At 47.2% G+C, this 18,770-nt stretch overlaps 2 protein-coding genes across 5 annotated transcripts; one reads left to right on the top strand and one right to left on the bottom strand.

Moving 5' to 3' along the window:
• The first annotated feature begins 1,279 nt into the window (after window positions 1-1,279).
• Window positions 1,280-7,693, top strand: irf5 (interferon regulatory factor 5). 2 transcript variants are annotated; one of them, XM_047023133.1, is made up of 10 exons: window positions 1,280-1,390; window positions 1,550-1,579; window positions 2,786-2,992; window positions 4,048-4,234; window positions 4,416-4,441; window positions 4,533-4,560; window positions 4,815-5,225; window positions 5,706-6,095; window positions 6,382-6,500; window positions 6,962-7,693. In XM_047023133.1, the coding sequence occupies exons 3-10, from the start codon at window positions 2,819-2,821 to the stop codon at window positions 7,148-7,150; spliced, it is 1,524 nt and encodes a 507-aa protein (XP_046879089.1). In that variant the 5' UTR covers window positions 1,280-1,390; window positions 1,550-1,579; window positions 2,786-2,818; the 3' UTR covers window positions 7,151-7,693. The 2 variants fall into 2 exon arrangements, with proteins under 2 accessions (XP_046879089.1, XP_046879088.1); XM_047023132.1 differs by having other exon boundaries at window positions 1,550-1,603.
• A 706-nt stretch (window positions 7,694-8,399) lies between these two features.
• tnpo3 (transportin 3) lies at window positions 8,400-18,461 on the bottom strand. 3 transcript variants are annotated; one of them, XM_047023129.1, is made up of 23 exons: window positions 18,192-18,461; window positions 16,115-16,315; window positions 15,731-15,804; window positions 15,354-15,510; window positions 14,674-14,817; window positions 14,281-14,456; window positions 14,038-14,176; window positions 13,771-13,917; window positions 13,565-13,672; window positions 13,354-13,445; window positions 13,093-13,232; window positions 12,768-12,959; window positions 12,536-12,627; window positions 12,346-12,422; window positions 12,134-12,194; window positions 11,860-12,003; window positions 11,616-11,732; window positions 11,386-11,480; window positions 11,095-11,251; window positions 10,408-10,575; window positions 10,099-10,211; window positions 9,401-9,493; window positions 8,400-9,254 (listed from the first exon to the last, which is right to left on the bottom strand). In XM_047023129.1, exons 1-22 carry the CDS (start codon window positions 18,309-18,311, stop codon window positions 9,433-9,435), a joined length of 2,775 nt encoding a protein of 924 aa, XP_046879085.1. In that variant the 5' UTR covers window positions 18,312-18,461; the 3' UTR covers window positions 8,400-9,254; window positions 9,401-9,432. The 3 variants fall into 3 exon arrangements, with proteins under 3 accessions (XP_046879085.1, XP_046879086.1, XP_046879087.1); XM_047023130.1 differs by having other exon boundaries at window positions 11,860-12,000; XM_047023131.1 differs by lacking the exon at window positions 18,192-18,461 and adding an exon at window positions 17,208-17,291.
• Window positions 18,462-18,770: the final 309 nt, after the last annotated feature.

Genomic DNA, 18,770 nt, shown 5'->3' with positions numbered 1-18,770 from the left:
TGAGGCCTGTGCACTGGATGTGTAAAAGTATTATGGAAAACATCTCTGTCACCTTCAGGCAGATCGGGGATGAACGTGGTCTCACTGTACTGTGAAGGAAGGACATCAATGCCAGACTCCAGTGCTGGCTCAGAATACTGTGGAACACTGTTGAGGACTCTGATACAGCAAAGACACCAGTTTACTCACTTATCAGTGATGGTCCAATAAGCTAGTCATTGTGTTAGTGTCAGAAAACCAAGGGTGACATTTTTAAAGGTTACATTACCCTAATGGATTAACATCGATCTGCACAAAAGGAGGTGGTGTATTTACTCTTTCTTTGGTATGTTGAATCTCAGAAGCTGAGTCACTGTTATTGGCCTGTTTGGGGAAAATACACTGTCTTAACATTGACTTTTGATGAAATACATTCAAAAGAAACACATAATGATGGCTTAGCCTACTCACCATGTGCAATTAGGTTAACTCCAGCAATTGTTATTTCAGATAATGAATGACTTTACGTTCGCTTGGACATGACTACTCGCAAGTCATTGAACATATTCCTCCCAAACGTTACGGCTGAAATAACCCAAACTGACGTTAAAGAAACAAATAATAACATGACCACGAAAACAATCAAGAACACAAGCCATTCAATATAGACAATCATTTCAGAATGGTTGATTTGCGTCAAGTGCGGTTTATTGACATAGTAGCCCTATTACCATGGAAATAGAACACGTGAAACAAATTCTACTGAAAATAAGAAGGCAAAGGAATTCGGCTGGAATTATTTTTAAAGTTACCTGGAGTACATTTTGTTTCACAAATGGGATTAGGCCAGGCTTTCCTGTATCTCTGAAACCCTATAACTCCCCCTGGTGGTTACACTATATAATCTATTTAATATTTTGAAATACCTATCATATAGTAGGCCTATATATAATTTGTATTGATGGATGTTAGCCAACTTCCTACTTAAATCATTCACAACCACATTTGACAGTTGACAGGCATGGATGGGTGCAAAAATTTTTTTGTCGGTTTATTCTTTTTGGTCTGTTTGATAAAATTCCAAGGAATAGCATTTGCTTAAATATAAATAAAATTATTATTTAAGATCAGAAAGATACACGTCCATGCAGTTTTGGAAAATAGTCCTTTAGAGTAGCCCAACCATTAGCTACACAAAACTACACATTTACCGGCCCAAAGGGTCAATTGGACCAGCTGTAACAAACATAAAAAATATCACCATTGATGAGACAAAGTTTTGTTTAGCGTACTTGTTTCCGTTCGTTGCGCTGCCACCCGGAAGGGTGGTACCTGCACTAGTTCCACAAACACATTTGTAACGCGTTTGTTTGTAACAATATTTTGCCGCGGCTAGTGGACAAAGTATAGAGTAAGTTTTAAGTGTTTGCTTTAACTTGTAGGAATGTAACCTTTTAAAACGAGTTATTGAAAGAAAATGGCACATTTTAATCCACCCGCACAGCTACACCTGTGGGAGCACTGGACGCGTACCTTTCTGACTAGTTTAACGCTACCTCTTGTGTCCTAGAACAAGAAACAAATCAACCTCGGTACGAAGGTACGATATCGTCCTTTTGGAACGGTGGGTACTACAAATTACTTTAAATTTGAATTTACCAGTTCAAGGGACCGTCTACTGACAACGGTGGCAATATGAGTATATATTTTAAAATAGCTTCTATTCATGAAACATGTCTTGTTTACTCCTTTGCTGCTCTTTTGGTTGGGGTCCTTGCTGGGTTTTTGCAGAGGTTCATACTCTTGATAATGAATCAACCTTTTGTCACTTGGCATTTCATCGTAGAATATCCGCTCACAAATGTCAAATGGAATAGGTTAATGGTCTTCAAATGGACGTTTTTGTTTACCCATACATGAGTTCCTCTTCACAAACCTTATCTTAAAAACACAAAAAGCAAAACCGTGCTTCATTTTGGGAGCAGCTTAGTACAGGTAGGCTGCTTACAGAATATCGGCTCATATTGTGGAGCTCCTGCACTTAAAGATGAAACAACTTTGGTACAGTTTCAGTCCTTATCAAGCACTACTATGACTTTGCAATTCAACAAGTCTCTGGAGTGAAATGTAATGTGTTATTCTGCCTCCGGCATACCTGTCATATCATACAAGGTCGCAGGTAGTATACATTTCCGTCCCATATGAACTCTGTATTTTAAAGGACTAAAGGGGTTGAAGCACCTCAGTTTATTATGCGGGCACGTGTGTGTACATATAGATCTGTTTGTGTTATTTAAGGGCAGGGAAGACTTCGTTAATGTCCATGCAGATGCTACTGTTTTGCCTCCGTCTAGGGTCAGTTAAAGCAGTTGTCTGTGTATTTCTCAGTGTGTGATGCTTCAGCAGCAGTTCCCTTGCTTTCTTTCCCTGTTCCTATGATCCAGGAGCTCATACAGAGGCTCCAATTGGCTGTGGAATGTGTGTAGACTAGCCCAGCATGCTTGATATTCTATATCTCGTATTCTAGTATCAATAAACTTTCCTTAATTCATCTTGAGGTTCCATGTCTTGTTTTTTAGGTTAGGGCCACATTGTGTGTTTTTGTTCTGTATTTGATGAAATCATGGAATCCCTGGTTCCTCTTTTATTCTCAGTTTCAGTTTCCACATTCCCTGTCTTTCTGTGTGTCTCAGGTGATACATTTCTAAACAAGGATGCCATAATACATAGAAATGACACACTACCTTCCCCCCCACCCTCTTCTCCCACCCTCCATCCCCACTGCCCACATATCCTGCCACACCAGCCTGAGCTTCCCCCAAGCCAAGGCATCTCCAGGATGAGTGTCCATCCCAGGCGGATCCGCCTGAAGCCGTGGCTGTTAGCCCAGGTGAACAGTAGCAGGTACCCGGGCCTGCAGTGGCTCAGTCAGGACCAGCGGCTCTTCCAGATCCCCTGGAGACATGCCACACGACACATGCCCATGTCAGAGGAGGAGAACACCATCTTTAAGGTTGTCATTTATTATATGTTCTACCTAATATAGGGATTATTTCGTTTTGGGTAAACATCTGTCAAAATAAAAAGTCAAATGTAAGGTCAGTCCAGCATTGTCTCTGAGCAATGCACATTGGTTGTGAATCAGGGGCGTCGCCAGAATAATCTTTTTGGGTAGGCCAAGAAATATATGGATAGGCATATTTTAATTTTTTTAACTTATTTAAAGTAAAAAATAAGTTATTTTTACTTATGCGATGTGCGCCCGGTGCATAATTATTCGGGGATATTTTCTTTTTTGGGTAGGCCTTAGAACAAATTGGGTAGGCCTGTGTGCCTACCCGTGGCTACGCCTCTGTTGTGAATACATATGCTACACATGAAGATGGGTCTGAGCTGCATGGGGCAAAAAGCTTGTTTTGTCAGTGATTTCTGGCAACTTCCTTGTCTGAAGAGGTGGACATACTTCCTTAGGTTTCTTTAGAGTTAAAAAGGACTAGTTTCATTTCACTGTTTCTGGATCGACTCATCTGGGTTTTCCTGACACTAGCTGAAACATCCTATTACCTTTGAAAGGCATGTGTGTTTCTGTGGTAACAGAAAGTCATTTCCTTCTTCAGTTTCCCAGTTCTCTATTTAGTTGTGACAGATGTGATTCTAACCGCTGAGCAGTAATTCTGGCTTTATAATTATAAGGGAACCATTAAGACAGTTCTATTTAAAGGAAATTAACGTCAGGGGCCATTTAGCTCTTTCTGTGCCGTCATTGCAAGATAAATAAATGTCATTATCTATCAATCATTGAAGAAACCCGTTTGTATACATAATCTCAAAATTGAATCAGTGACTATTGTGAAAACCATTTTTCACGTTATTAAAGTAGTTAGATTGCCCTTTACTTGTTTTGATTCAGTTTGACAATCACATTTAACAACCACCCCCCTCCCTGCCAAAAACCAATACATACATACATATACAAAAAATCCCTTCCCTTTCACCTCACTTCTTCAAACCTGTTCTACTTCCTGTCCACCTCTGTTTAACCTCCCCCTGCTTCCCCTTCCTCCCCAGGCCTGGGCTCTGGAGACAGGGAAGTACCAGGAGGGGCTGGATGAACCCGACCCTGCCAAGTGGAAAGCCAACCTGCGCTGTGCCCTCAACAAAAGTAGAGAGTTCAGTCTGAAATACGATGGCACCAAAGAAACCCCCGTCCAGCCATATAAGATCTACGAGGTTTGCGACCAGCCTGGCAACGGAGGTGTGTGTGTGTGTGTTTCTTCAGCGGGCCTACCTGCTAATGTTCCAAACTGATAATACTGCTTTCATGAAATCTTATTTGTGAGACTTTATGGGGACTTAGGAGTTAGAATAAGGTATACATTTGTCATTTTTAGAGTTATCTTGAATATAAATCAAGTTCCTTTTTATCTGGATTTCAGATGCTGTCGATGATGATGATGAAGAGGTGATGTGATAAATCAAAAGAAATTGCATCTGGGATTTATTTGCTTTGGTATTAAAACAATTTCACTTACGTATATCTTTTGACCTTTCAGATGCCGAATATTAACGACCTTACTATAAGTAAGTGTATCCTTGAGGGTTTAGGTTGGTTGAGGGGCAGTTCTATGGGCGAATGTAAAGCCCTCTGTGACATGCTTGCGTGTAAAAAGGGCTATACAAATACATTTGATCTGATTTGATGTATACACCATCCCTGGTAACCAGAACATTAGGGTGCTCTTAGTTGAAATTAGTAATGCAGTCTGTGTTTTAAATAAGTATTTAATATGTTTGATGATGTCACCAAAGTATCAATAACATGCACTCTTTCACAGCATTCCCTGCTCACAGGGACAACTCAGTCCACTTCAATGAGCCACTCTATGACAGATTTGGTTCTGCCCACCCCATCTCCATGCCCCTTCTTCAGCACCCTAATCCCAACGGAGGCCTTCACATGAAGACAGAACTCCCTGGACCAGCTCAGGTTCAGCTGGTAGGGGTTGGCAGTATGGACCATGGGGCCTTTGCCCACCAGGCAGGACTCTCTAACGGGCTGGGCATGGCTGGAGGGAGCATACCACCTCCGACCCTTTCAGACCTGCATCCCATGCCCGCCTCTGGAGCCCCTGTAGCACCAGGGCTGACCCTCATGGACGTCCAGGCGGGCCCCATGGAGGGGATGCAGAGCCAGGCAGAGGAGCAGCCCCAGCCCTGCAAATACGACCTTCTGAACAGCCTGCCTTGTGAGTGTCACATCACTACCAGGACTGAGATGATGATAAATTATATCCATACAGCTCATTATTTCAGTCCCTCATTGGCCCTAATATTCCATCTATAAAGCACTTTCATTGGTGTTTAACATTCCTTAGATGCACATTAGCTACTAGAATAAGGAATTGGTGTTGAACAGGTAGTACAGTGCATACTTGTTTGTCTGTCAGTCACACCCAGCCTCTGGCACTGGCTGCTGTTTTCTGAAGGTGTGGCAGATGGTGTTACAAATTCTGTGGGTGATGAAGAAGAAAGCTGATCAGCTGGGTTACTGTGTGTTGGGATTCTTTTAAGAGTCTCATGTATCAGTTGCCAATTCACAAAATCAGCAACTGATTTTGTCAGCAACTCAAGTCTGCAACTCAAGTCTGAATCAGCAACTCAAGTCTGTCCACAATGATCATCATCCGTTCGCCCTGTCTCTCTCTTACTCTCGTCTATGTTCCCAGTGACTGATCTAGACTTGAAGTTCCAGTACCGGGGTCGTACTGTGGGCGCCCAGATTGTCAGTAACCCCCAGGGATGCCGGCTGTACTACGGCCACCTGGAGCCCACGCCAGAGCAGGTGGAGCTGTTTGGGCCCGTCACCCTCCACCAGGTGCGGTTCCCCTGCTCGGCGGACATCCAGAACCAAAAGCAGCGCTTCTACACAGAGCATCTGCTGGACGTGATGGACCGGGGCCTGATCCTGGAGATCTGGGAGCAGGACATCTACGCTGTGCGTCTGTGCCAGTGCAAGGTGTACTGGTCAGGGCCCGGCGTGCCTGAGCTGGGGCCCCCCAACCCCATGGAACGGGAACGCAAGATTAAAGTGTTCAGCCTCAACAACTTTCTACACGGTAAGCGAGACCCTCATTGAGAATCAGTCCAACCATTAACTTAGCCCTGCTGGTAGCCAGTGGTTGAACTGAAGGTAATTTTTTTTACATGAGACAAATGTTTGTCTCCTATTCCATTAACATGACCATTGTGTGTGAGCCCTGAGTAACTGGTGTGTACACAGTTGCATTGCCTTTGCATGCCATTCTCTTATTGGCCAAACAGGCCACCTGTGACGAAAGCACTACCAAAGATGATCTTGCATCTTTCTCCTTCCACATAATATCTGCTCACCCCAAACTGCAGGGCTCATCCTGTTCCAGAAAGGAGAAGCTCCGAGTCCTCCTCCGTTTGAGATCTGCTTCTGTTTCGGTGAAGACTGGCCAGATAAGAAGCCTAAGGAGAAGAAGCTTATCATCGTCCAGGTGACGACTCGAGTTTAAAGCAGTGTGCAGTTCCTTTTGATTCTTTCATAACTGCCTGTTGGAATGGAAAACATGAAGACACACATGATAAGACACTTCTCATCTCCCTGTACTGCCGTATCCAAACTAATCTTGAGATAACTCTAATCTGAGAACAGAGATAACACCAATGTAGACAAAAATGCGCTGTCCAATGTGACACAGGCATATCCAGCTGTTTCAATGTTTGTGTTACATTTACGAGACGCTCGTATCCAGAGCGACTTACAGTAAGTACAGGGACATTCCCCCGAGGCGAGTAGGGTGAAGTGCCTTGCCCAAGGACACAACATCAATTTGGCACGGCCGGGAATCGAACCGGTAACCTTCTGATTACTAGCCCGATTCCCTAACAGCTCAGCCATCTGACCCCTCCATTGTGTTGAATGTGTAAGTGAGCAGTGCTGTGACGGTGTTCCCAGGTGGTGCCTGTGGTGGCCCGGATGCTGACTGAGATGTTCTCCGGAGAACTCAACTGGTCCACGGACAGCATCCGCCTGCAGATCTCCAACCCCGACGTGAAGGACCAAACAGTGGAGCAGTTCAAGGAGCTGCAGAGGCTGCTCCAGAGCCAGCATGCCCAGGGGCCCTGGGCCAACAACGCGCCCTGAGTTGGAGCCCTCGACCATGGCCTCAGTAAGAGGCATGTTTTAAGCTGCGTTTTCCGACCTGAACTTCACGAAGACTGCAGTCAGCATGATGGAATCATACTCTACCTTTATGAACTCTGAGCCCATCCTCTGACGCCGACGGCCATTAACATTGGAGAATCGGTACAATGCAAGCTTTTATCCAGACAGCCAGCTGTGGAACCACCCAGAACTAATCCAACCACACCTGGCTGGGTCTGCGCCCTGGCCACGGAATTACAACACCACTGGAATTAACAGTAGCTGTGTCCTTTTTTAAGATTTCAGTTAATACCAGACAGTATTGTTTACATTGTAGAAGGTATACCTTCTCTCCCTTCTGTGTAATTTACTTTCACAAATGTTTAATACCTGCATCTGTGAAGAAGCTACATGATGTACTTTGTTGCTGGCTTCTGCCCAAAGACATGTGCCTACAGTGCCAACAATTGGAATATTTTAAAGCCATACACAATCTCAGAAGTATTGGAATGTTACATTTTTAATAAATACATGATATGCATACATTCAGCAATGAGTGGTAACTGCTTCCCTGATCTACACAAACACATAGCGATGTTTCCTCATAAACACAACTAATGCCAGGTTCCAGAAAAGGGTTGACAATGTAAGCATGGTTCCCAGAAAAGGTGTGTGTCAGGGGGGAGGGGTAGAACTAGTATTCCCCCCCCCCCCCCCCCATTGGGTATCAGATTCTATTGGCAAACCTACAGGGAATTTCCCTTAACAGCAAGTGAACATGGGCCTCTATCAGTGTTGCCAAATTAATATGAACCTGTTTTACCTGAACTAATATACAGGGTCTCAGCTCGGTGATTCAAACAGACTTGGGGAAATGTCATCAGAAACTCGAGGGAGGGCTGAGAGTGGCTTCTATGCTACACAGCTCTAGACTCTGCAGGTGGAGGAGATGAGTGTGGACAGTGATGCTATTCTAGGTCCTAGCAGATCCTGATGTGTGCAGATTGAGTTGCAAGTCAGATTTGAGGGCAGGGGACCTGCTGATGTGCTGCGTGTGTACAAAGGGCTCTTCTACAGTACATGTCTGCATGTGTGGAAGTCTTGTCTGGCAGATGGGGGGGCTGTGCAACAATGGAAAACTTGTTCAACTGGTTTCCAGGTATAATTATTGAAAGGTATAGGTGCAGTACCAGAGGGCTTGATATCTCTACAAGACAACCTAAAACATGATACACAGAACAAGGGTACGTTTGTTCCTCACAGTTGTTTTTATTGTTCACAACAAGGCTACATAGCCAATGGTAGTGTCTGCCTCTCCCAAAAATGGACCAGTTGGAACAAAAAAAAAAAAAAAAAAAATCATTTGCCAGAATCCACTATCCGCTTGACCTACCTGTCACCATAGTCTTCCTGGCAAAATAACAGTAAAACTCCAGCCAACATGTTTAAAAAGGTCAAAGGTGACGCCAAATCTCCAAGCATTCCCCTTCCACCATTTCCTAAATGCCCCCCACAGGCAATGGCTGCCATTTTGTGAAGGGCATCATGGGTTTGCTATTCATTTTTTATATGGCACGGACAGCAAGACCATGTTTTAAAGTTCTAAAGACACGTCCATGAAAATAAATCATTTCTAAATTTTTAAAAACTTACAAGTCTTTTTTTGATGCATTATGATTTGCAACCAGGCACATCCTTTGTTTTGTTTTCTTTGTTGTCGTATTTTGTTCTTCTTCTTGAAGATGGATCCTGTAGAAATCCAACTGACGCAGAACTAATCCATTTCAGTCCATTCAGTCGGTGAACGTCCTTCCTCCTTGGGCCTGCCTCCATCTCGCCCCCTTCCAACACTGCAGCCACCCGCCTCTGGGGCAACAATGAGGCAGGGAACCAAGAGGGAGCTGAAGGGGGGTTGGGGGGGCTCCTCTTGCAAAATGTGTGGTTTGTTTCACCCTGTCGCTCCAGTCCTAGCGATGCGTCTTATTGGCTTTCCACAGTGCCAAGTCCCGCTTATCAATCCAGTAGGAGTTCCCTTTAGATTCTTGTCCGCAGTCTTCAGCCTTTTTGCCGTCACCTCTGAACATTTGCCAACAAAAGATTTAACCTGCGGAGTAGGATACCAGAAGTAAACAAACAGTAAGAGTTTATAGACACTGGACATGTCGTGACTGATCCACTACTGGAAAGAATGGTTGGGTAGGGTGTGGAGGGTCTCTGGGAGGCATCCGTTTCTGGGGCTTAGAGCCTTACCTGGTGTTCTGGCAGATCTCTTTGGGGCGCGGCTATCGGAACAATCTGGTGAACTCCCGGATAGCCCAGCACACCTGTTTACACTCCTCCGCACTGGTGAGGGGGCGAGAGAGAACGGCAGGGCACGGGAGAGTTAGACATGAACAGAGGACAAGACAACAGGGAGCGAGCTCATCACGACAGAGCTAATCAGGGGGGAAAAAAGAGGGGTATTTTTGTCATGAAAGGGGCCTTTAATACATAGTGCCCCATTATATATCTGTGCCCCAAGACTGCCTCGGCTGATTGAGGCTGCAGTATAGCATTGGAAGGGGGCACCCTTGGGCAGGGAACAGGCCGGCCTCTGGGCATGCCTGGGCGAGTGCTGGGGAACCCATGTGGATTCACCCACTCTCTCCTGCATTCTCCTAGGTTCCACAGCACAGACACCTGTCTGGGCATGCTCCGAATACTCCCACTCAGGAGGCGGAAAACCAACTGCCCTTTAAGCACACCTCTGGGATCAGCATACTAATCTTAGCCACGAACGAGCACAATAATTAAAAGTCTAGGGACAGCTTTATCCTGATTCTAATGAAGCAACAGCTGACAGATGAGTCAACCGTCACAGGTGCAGGCCAGGATCTGTCTGGAATCCCAGGTTGTGACAGGTGGGCGTGGCTGTAGCGTGAGCGAGTCATGGTCCTCCCTGCCCTCACCTGGTGACCTGCTTGTGGAAGTCTGTGAGCTGTTTGTGTGTGACGGTCACGGCCCCTCCTGACGTCTCCTTTGGAAGCCCCTTCAGAGCACTCTCCAGCCAGCGGCAGAACGTCTGGGAGGGAGAGGAGGAAGAACGGAGGGTGAGCTGTGGTAGTGCCATCTTGTGGTAGAGCCAAGTGTGTGCACTTTGTGGAATCTGGGCATATCTTTAGACACATAGAATGGGTGAGGGCGAGCGTGCAGTATTGCATGTCGTCATGTGACGGGGGGGGGGGGGGGGGGGGGGGGACTGGGTGTGTGTGACTCACAGGCCGGTCAAACACCATGATCTCCCACAGCACCTCAGCCACGTCTGGGAGGGTGTAAGGCGGCAGGCAGAAGCAGCACGTGTGCATGAGCTGGGTGACCAGCTGCTGCCCGTGCTGCTCCATGGCCTGGCCAATCAGCTGCTTCCGCACCTCAAAGTCATCCTCGTGCTGGAATACAATGACATACATTTACATGTTTTCATTTAGCAGACACTTTTATCCAAAGCAACTTCCAAGAGAGAGCTTTACAAAAAGTGCATAAGTCAATTATCATAAACAACGAGATAGCCCCCAAAAACATTGTGGGTAACTAAAACATGAAGCATACATTGTGAAAAGCAAATAAGTGCCAATGGGTAGAACCAAAAGAGCATGTAGTTAAACAAGTTACACTTAAACAACATGATACTCAAAACTGTCTAGAGTGTACCCCCTTTGTCTCCCCCGCTGGAGAAGACAAAGTTATACACTGTTCAACATACCCCCATCTTCATATCTACTATTCAGAGTGAAAGATGAAGGAAATAGTACTGAGTGATTTGAACCAATCATGAAGTTCAGTATCCAGCTCTGAACACTGATCACATTAGCTGATAAAACAGTTGTCCTGGTGACTTTGTCTGATTAGATTGTGTCAGGATCAAGCGGTGATGAAATGTGTGTGCGCTGAGTGGTGGTTTGACTCACGTCGTTGCTGACCCCTGTGTGGATGAGGTCTCGGACAAACTTCATCACGCTGCAGTTAGCGTCCCGGTGGTCGAGCGTGGTGGCGGCGATGGCACACTGGATGATGTGGACGATGATGCCACTGCTGAGCAGGGTGACGGGACTGCGCTGGACAAACCTGGAGAGGAGGAGAGGAGGGGGTGAGGTCTGCACTCAAGTCACCACAGCAGCAGTCACCACAGCAGCAGTCACCACAGCAGCAGTCACCACAGTAACGCTGGGGGCGTTGAGGGGGGGCAGGCGACCGCGTACCTGGTGGCGAGCCTGAAGAGGTCGTCCACCGTGTCGGGGTGGTTGCGGAGGCCATTGGGCTGCTCCAGCAGCTGGAAGGTGGGCATGCACAGAGCCTACGGGCAGTGAGGAGGGACAAACTGAAGAACCAAACTGAAAATCCACTGTGAGCTCACCGTGTGTGAAGACTGTGTAGCCTTTCAATTTGTTACAGCACAGATGTTAGTTGAATGCCTGTGTGTGTGTGTTACCTGTAGCATGTCCAGTAGTCCCTGTCTGCAACCATCCTCCATCCCATACTCGTCCACCAGGATGCTGCCCAGGTACAGGAAGCAGGAGTGGGGATACACCTGGTACACACTCACCATCTGAAACACACACACCCAGCACTCACGTCAAGGCCGCTTCTGGTACCTACTCACACACACTTAATATTAAAAAAATATTTTTATTTAAAATAAGTCAACACATTCACAAACTGACACACACACACACCTGAGTGACCAGGGGCTGTAGAAGGGAGGCCGAGCCCTTGCCCACACAGCGCACGGCGAATCGGAGGCAGCGGCAGCAGCGCTCCACGATGCGGTTGTCGGCCTGGTGTGTGTTCAGAGTCTCCGAGAGCACCGGCCAGATCTGCTTCCGTGCACACACGCGTGCGCACACACACACACACACGCACACACACACAAACGTTAGAATCAATCGGATTGGAGCCTCGTCCTTCCGGGCGAGGTGGCACACACTCGACTCCCCAAATCCGAGTTACCTCCTGGATGACTTTCTGACAGGGGTGCGTCTGTCCGTTCTCCACGATGGGGTTTGTATGTCTGCAGAAACAAGCAAACATGGGAACGTGAAATCAGCTCGGTGCTCGGCCCCAACTAAACCAAACCCCACCCAGATAATTGGACTGAATGTCGGGGGTGCGGCAGAGCGAAGGAGAGCTGTGTGCGTGAGCAGAATGAGAGCGGAGCGTACCGGAAGATGACCGCTAGCCTGTCCAGCCACACAGTGGGGTCAGCAGTTTTCCCATTGCTGGGGTTCTGAGACAGAAGCTGGGGGGAAGAAAAACACACACATTAGGACAGACACTCAACTACTAAGTTACTACCTGACCCGGTACATTATGTAAATGAGTCAGATCGCCTGATGCCAAGATTCACATTACCTTCTTAAGGGCCATGACCTGCACAGCACACAGGTCACTCAAACACTCTGCTATCTTCTCCAGAGGCAGGCGAGCCAGGACTAGGGCAGTACCTGCAGCATGACAAGGCAGCATTACTACTGGCACACTAGACCACAGCAGACAGGAGAGCGAAAGGCAAAAACAAGACAGAGGGGGAGGGAGGACGACGACGACAAGAGACATGGGAATACAAGGCAAGTTTCGCAGTCACCTTTGAGAAGTCCGACAGCAGCTTCGGTGGAGAGGGCGAATGAGTCCAGGGCTCTGGCAATGTCCAGAAGCCCCTGGAAGTGCTGGGCCATGTGGTCTCTGCACACTGAGCAGATGTTGTGGATGGCCTTGGCTGCCACCGAGGCCAGCGGCTTCTCCCTCAAGCCCTTCATCAGGTAGTTCAACACGGGATCTGACACAGGCAAGCCAGCAGGGGTCAAAGGTCGCTCGTAGACGATGCACACGCAGAAAAATACGTCCGGGGGGGGGAAAACATGCAATGTGGGTCACCGGGGACATCCAAAGACACAAACACAGATCCCTACCTAGAAAGCGTGGGTTCCTGTCCACGACCTCGCTCATCTCCCCCACCAGCTCTATGCTGGTGAAGCGGACAGCGATGTGGACCGTCTCAGGCAGCAGCACCACCTGCTCCAGAACCTCCGTCAGGGTGGGGTTGTTCTCCCTGCAGGTGGGTGGGGGGGGGGGGGGGGGGGAGGAGGGGAATAATTTCCATGTAACACTCAGGCAAAACAAGGAGAGGTAAACGGTCAACGGGCCTGATGGGACGCGCTGCTGACACTCACGGGTCGACACTCTTGGCGATGGCGGCCATGATGAAGAGAACTGCCTCAGTCACCTCCCAAGGCGGGTTCCCCTCTTTCAGAGTGGAGTACAGCTGAGGGGAAAGCAGAGAGAGAGAACAGGATGTGAGGTTCTAGAGTTTGTGCGTTCTGATGGGGTTAGCTTGGCGCTCAGGTCCGCCAGGCTGGGGAGGTGTTCAACAGCTTCCTGTACCTGGGAGAAACACTCCATGGAGCCCACCAGGAAGATGACGTCCTTGACCAGGTCAGACACCCTCATCCTGAACTCCCCAAAGTCATCCGTGTCCTCTGGAATCCCCTCCTGGGAGCCGCCAATAACACACAGGTTCACAAATGCAGCAAAAGACAGAGAATGAAATACAGAAAAAGAGAGGGAGGAGCAGCGTGAGGGATCCATACGTGGTCAGGGTCCAGCTGGCAGTGGCGGGCCAGGCCGTGCAACAGTCTCTGGATGTAGGGTCTGAAGATTCCGTGCAAGGCTGGGTCGTTGGTCTTATACAGGTGCTCTCCCAGACGGTACCAGAAGTTAAAGGAGATCTCAACCACCTGGGACACAGCAACACACACACACACAAACTCAGGATCCGGCTGGCTGTGTGCGTCGGCGTGAGGGACAGAGCGACACGGAAAGGAAAGCGTGTGTGTGTGTGAGGCGTGTGTGTTTACCTCATACTGGGGGTGTCCTGCACAGATGAGCAGGAGCTCCAGGGTCCGTAGGTCTCCCATGCCCTGGCCCGGGCTCCTCACGGTGGTCTCCAGGAACGTCTCGCACAGCTCGGTGAAGATCCTACAGTAATTGAGCACTCTGAGAAAGACCAAAACAAAAACAGGGGAAGTTGTGAGAAAAGGCAGCGGGTGGGAAAAAAATCGGGAAACCCTTTGGTCAGTCGCGCGTGAGTGAGTGCGTACTTGTCAAGGTCCTCTCGGGCCACGGCCATGTGGTAGGCCGTCTCCAGCGTGAGCACGCCCTGGAACAGCTGCAGGGCCAGCGGCATGTGGGTGTCCACGTTCTCGATGGCGTACAGGGCCGAGCACACGCAGTCCGAGGCGGCCTCGTGCAAGTTGGTGGAAGTCTCGTCTCTCTGCTGCAGGAGGAAGAGAGGTTGCCACCCAGGTGTTAGCATCATCCTCATGCAAAATGCAGAGATGGAGTTTGGGAAACGGCATGAATTATAAAGGCAATGGGGGACCTAGAAAGGAATACTGCAGATGAATGAATGCTTGAAGAAAAAAACGAGTGCAAATGAGAGAACAAGAGAAGGAGGCAGATGCTGAGGGGGGGAGAAAAATGGAGACGCTGACCAGCACTTGGAAGAGGACCATGAGCAGCTGGTTGCTGGCCATGAAGTTGCTGTCCAGGACTCCCAGGTTGAACCAGCTGCCCAGACAGCGGAACACCTTGATCAGCATCTTCTCGTCGCTGCCTGTCTTCTCCACACACGTCACCTGGATAACACGACATAACCCTCATCATCCACCACACTGGCCTTCAAGTCAAACATGTCAATGCTCCGTGTATATAAAAATAAAATAAACAACATAATCCCCTTTTCTGGAAAATGTAGGTGTGCTGGGTGTTGTTGGTGTGATTAATTGTGGAATGCTGCCCTTGGGAAACTCTTAGCAGGCAAATGATAGGGCAAAGAAAGGTAACAATTTTCCTGTAAACGTAAAATCGACACTAGCGGAGTAAATCACCAACTTTCATTTTGCTTATAGAGCCATTGATTGATTGATTGAACTGATTAAACTCAGGAGACTGAAAACTGCAGCAAGAGTGAGTGGGTTTGTCTAAGCTTGTGATAATGAGGCTGTTCCCTTGGGTTCCACGGTGACTAATGAAAGAAAGCACTCAGGGGAGCTCTGCTTAACCACTATGCTCTACTTTATTGCAGTCTGTCTGTCTATGCATGCTTGACAGGATGGAAACCCTATCAGTGCAGTAGGATCAGAGACAGGAGGCCATTCGAGCGAGCCCTCACCAGTAGGGTGACCACGGTGCTAGAGTAGTAGGCCAGGTCCTCGATGATCTCAGTCCTTCGGTTGGCTCCGATACGCAGGGAGCGGCTGTGCACCTCCTCAGGCAGCACCGTCAAGATCTCCATCAGGAACGTCATGGAGCTGACGTCGTTATTGTACCTGGACAGCACAAAGGACGGGGGAGATTAACACAGGAAGCAGTCCTGTAACACAGCTATCACTTTTAGACAGTGAGAGGGAACGTGTGCGAGCGTGGAAGAGAGGTGTTGAAGATCTAACACTGTCCAACTTCACTCATTCACACACACAGACACACACAGAGAACATTACAAGGAATTTCCAAAGACGCCGAAACTGCTTCTGTTCCTGCCACTCTTACTTTTCAATGAGGGTGTGAACGCAGCCCTTCCAGGAAGCCATTTGAAGGGCAAGGTCTGCTATGGCCAGAGCCAGCTGACAGAAAAGGAAGAGAGAGAGAAATTAGATACAAGACCAAATTAAATGACTGGTAATTCTATTAATATGAAAGGGTAGCCTCCCAGAGGCCAGCCTCCCTCTTTAAGAATATATTTTCTATTCAGCAGGTCAAACACATTTACACATAACAAAAAAGTGTGCAGAGTGAAACCTTTGAGTAACAGTGACCCTGATGAGTGTGCTACCTGGGAGACAATACCCGGGAACGCCTCTGAGGTTTGAATCAATGGGAGGTGTTACCTGCGTGGTTCTCACTGAAGGCAGGGTGGGGGGCGAGAGGTGTTACCTGAGTGACGATGATGGGGGAAAGGTCTTTGAGGTTCTGGATGTGGGAGAGCAGTGAGTCACGCAGGGCGATGTGCGTCTCTGGTGGGAGCTCGTAGAACGACGTCTGGATCTTCATCTTCATGGTCTGAGCTGCGAAGTAGCACGACTCCACATCCTGCTTCATTTGAAGGAGCTGGTCGGATATCTCCCAGGCATACATCTGCAGAGGGGGGCAGTCCAGGATCAGATGAAGCTATGAGCTCCTCTACCCATGATGTACGTTAGCTTAGAAGTGACACTTTAGTTCACTTCCACTGCAAATCAGGTGTTTTTGGCTACTTTGGCTATGGATCTTAAGACCGTCGAGCATATGTTTAGGTGCTAGCTAGGCATGTGATTACTCTGCTTGGCATTCTTTACATTCCCAGACCTATAAATATAGCATTGCCCAAGTTGCCACTGACTGGTGCTAAAAGCCATATACTGTATACTCACCCGACTTGCAACCCTGCTACGTACACTAGATAAAAAGTATTTACAATTTCCCTATTATATGTATGCAAAGTTGCAAACCTGTTTGATTTAGTACAAACTTTGAAGGGGGGGGGGGGGGGGGGGGGGGGTCTTCAAATGTCAGTCAGTGACTAGTATGTCCTGCCATTGGCAGCCATAGAAAAGTTGCTGACAGAACAGCATGCTTTATCTCCGCTACCGCCACCCCCCTCCACACACACACCGGTCAATCACTTTCAAATTTTCCCTTTCAAATTCCTTAAAAAAACAACAAGCAGTGTGCATTTCAATGTCGTACCACATTAATTTTAGGTAAAAAAAGAATTTTATTTTGGATTCCAGGCGTAAGACCCATAAGTCATCCTGAATCCCATCCGGCTAAAAACAATTTGCGTTACCACCCGAGATGCACTTTAGGAAAGTTAAATTGTATTTCTACGACGAGTGCATCAAAACTCCTATAGTCTTTTATTTTTACACAAGTGATAAATCTGCTGAAATCTTTCTTCGTAGGTACTTATTGTGGTAACAAAAATGCTTAGTAGATTATCATCATCGGTTTTGAATAAATTTGAAAGCAGGTATAAAATACGCCTTACGTAAAAGTCCTCTTTAAATTGCAGTTGGAAGTCGCAGGCAGGAACTAAATTAGATAAAAAATGTGTTTCGGTATTTTAGAACGGTACCCTACTCGTATTTTATGTATCTGGAGCTGCCTCCAGGGAGACATTGAGTAATGTATGCAGTACATGCAATGTATGTAGTATGGGTCAACGGATCTCAAAAAGTTGCAACGACAAGTAAGAAATACAAACACGGAAATGAAAATAACGATGGGTAAGCTATAAACAACGTCAGCGATAACGCTTCACATTCAATACAGGCCGATTGCATGGTTTTCAACTAGCTACCTAGTGTAGGCTAGCATTAATCAGGTGGCACACCGCTAGCAAGCTAGCCCCTACTGAACAATCAAGACGCGACGCCCCTCATTACAATGCAAACATATTTTAGCAAAATATTGCACGCTTTAATAGCCGGTTTGGTGCTGCTGTTAAGTTGGCTAACTACGCGTGTAGCCTACAAGTAGGCTAAGTTGTGTTGGCTCACTGCGGCCATGCAAGCTAGCTAACGGTACCCACCCACTCTGCCGCTTTAGCTGTGCCTAGTAGTAATCCCCGTGGATTTCTCTGAAATTTCAGTTTTGCAGGTAGACACAAAGTACAAACATCTACCACAGTGTTTGATTGAAAGCATGCTGATGCATATATGCAGGTTTTCTGGCAGCTAGGCAAGGCTAGCCAATGCTGTAGTTTGCTTCCGTATAGCTAGCATAAAGGGCTATCTAGCTAATTGTTGTTAGCCACCAGATTCATTCATTCCTTGCAATGATGACGGCAAGCTTGATATTTTACTAACTAGCTAACGTAACGCAACAATTAATCAATATGAACCGACGACGAGGTCTCATGGAGTTTCATGCAATATTTAGCTGAGCAAGGGCCTTTCGCGCTATGGCTTTTTTCCAATAGGTTAGCTAGCTAGGCCCATTCGAAGTCCCCATACCTCTCCCATTTCCTTACCGATCTCTGCAGCTCCCCAAGCCACACGGAGGCTCGCTCTTTACCGGCAGGGTCCGGATCATGATAAAGAGCCTGCACGGCTTGATACACAAGTGCAAGTGTCGGTTTACCCCCCTCCATAGCGCTATGCTATGTCGTAGGTTGAAGATATCTATGTGGGTATCTATAAAGGCGCTAGCTTCCTCAAGAGAGTATAGTTACACGGGGTACCAATGTCTATTCAGTCCTTGTGGTTGTGCTCGTTATTCCCGGCCGTACAGTTTCCCGTGTGCACCGACAAATATCCCCGTCTAGGAATAGAGTTGCGAGAATTAAAGTACCGCCCGCAAAATCAAATGACTAATTACCTGATTTAAAAAAGGTAAACTACACTAGTGTCATGAATAATTTACGTCATATACATCTATGTTACAGTGTTCATACAACGTACGATTATTACTTAATTTTCGACCGTTCCCTAAATAGATACACTCAATTAAAATCATACTAGTTCATGTCAGAGCACAGTGCTTCAACAATGTTTTAGGTTGACAATCCATCATGTACATTAAATTACATGGATGACAGCGCAGATGTAAT

This window comes from Hypomesus transpacificus, chromosome 7 (genome assembly GCF_021917145.1).
Source record: "Hypomesus transpacificus isolate Combined female chromosome 7, fHypTra1, whole genome shotgun sequence".
In the NCBI taxonomy this organism is placed as follows: domain Eukaryota; kingdom Metazoa; phylum Chordata; class Actinopteri; order Osmeriformes; family Osmeridae; genus Hypomesus; species Hypomesus transpacificus.
The sequence above is the reverse complement of the archived record's forward strand: the minus strand, read 5'-3'. Positions and strand labels throughout refer to the sequence as shown.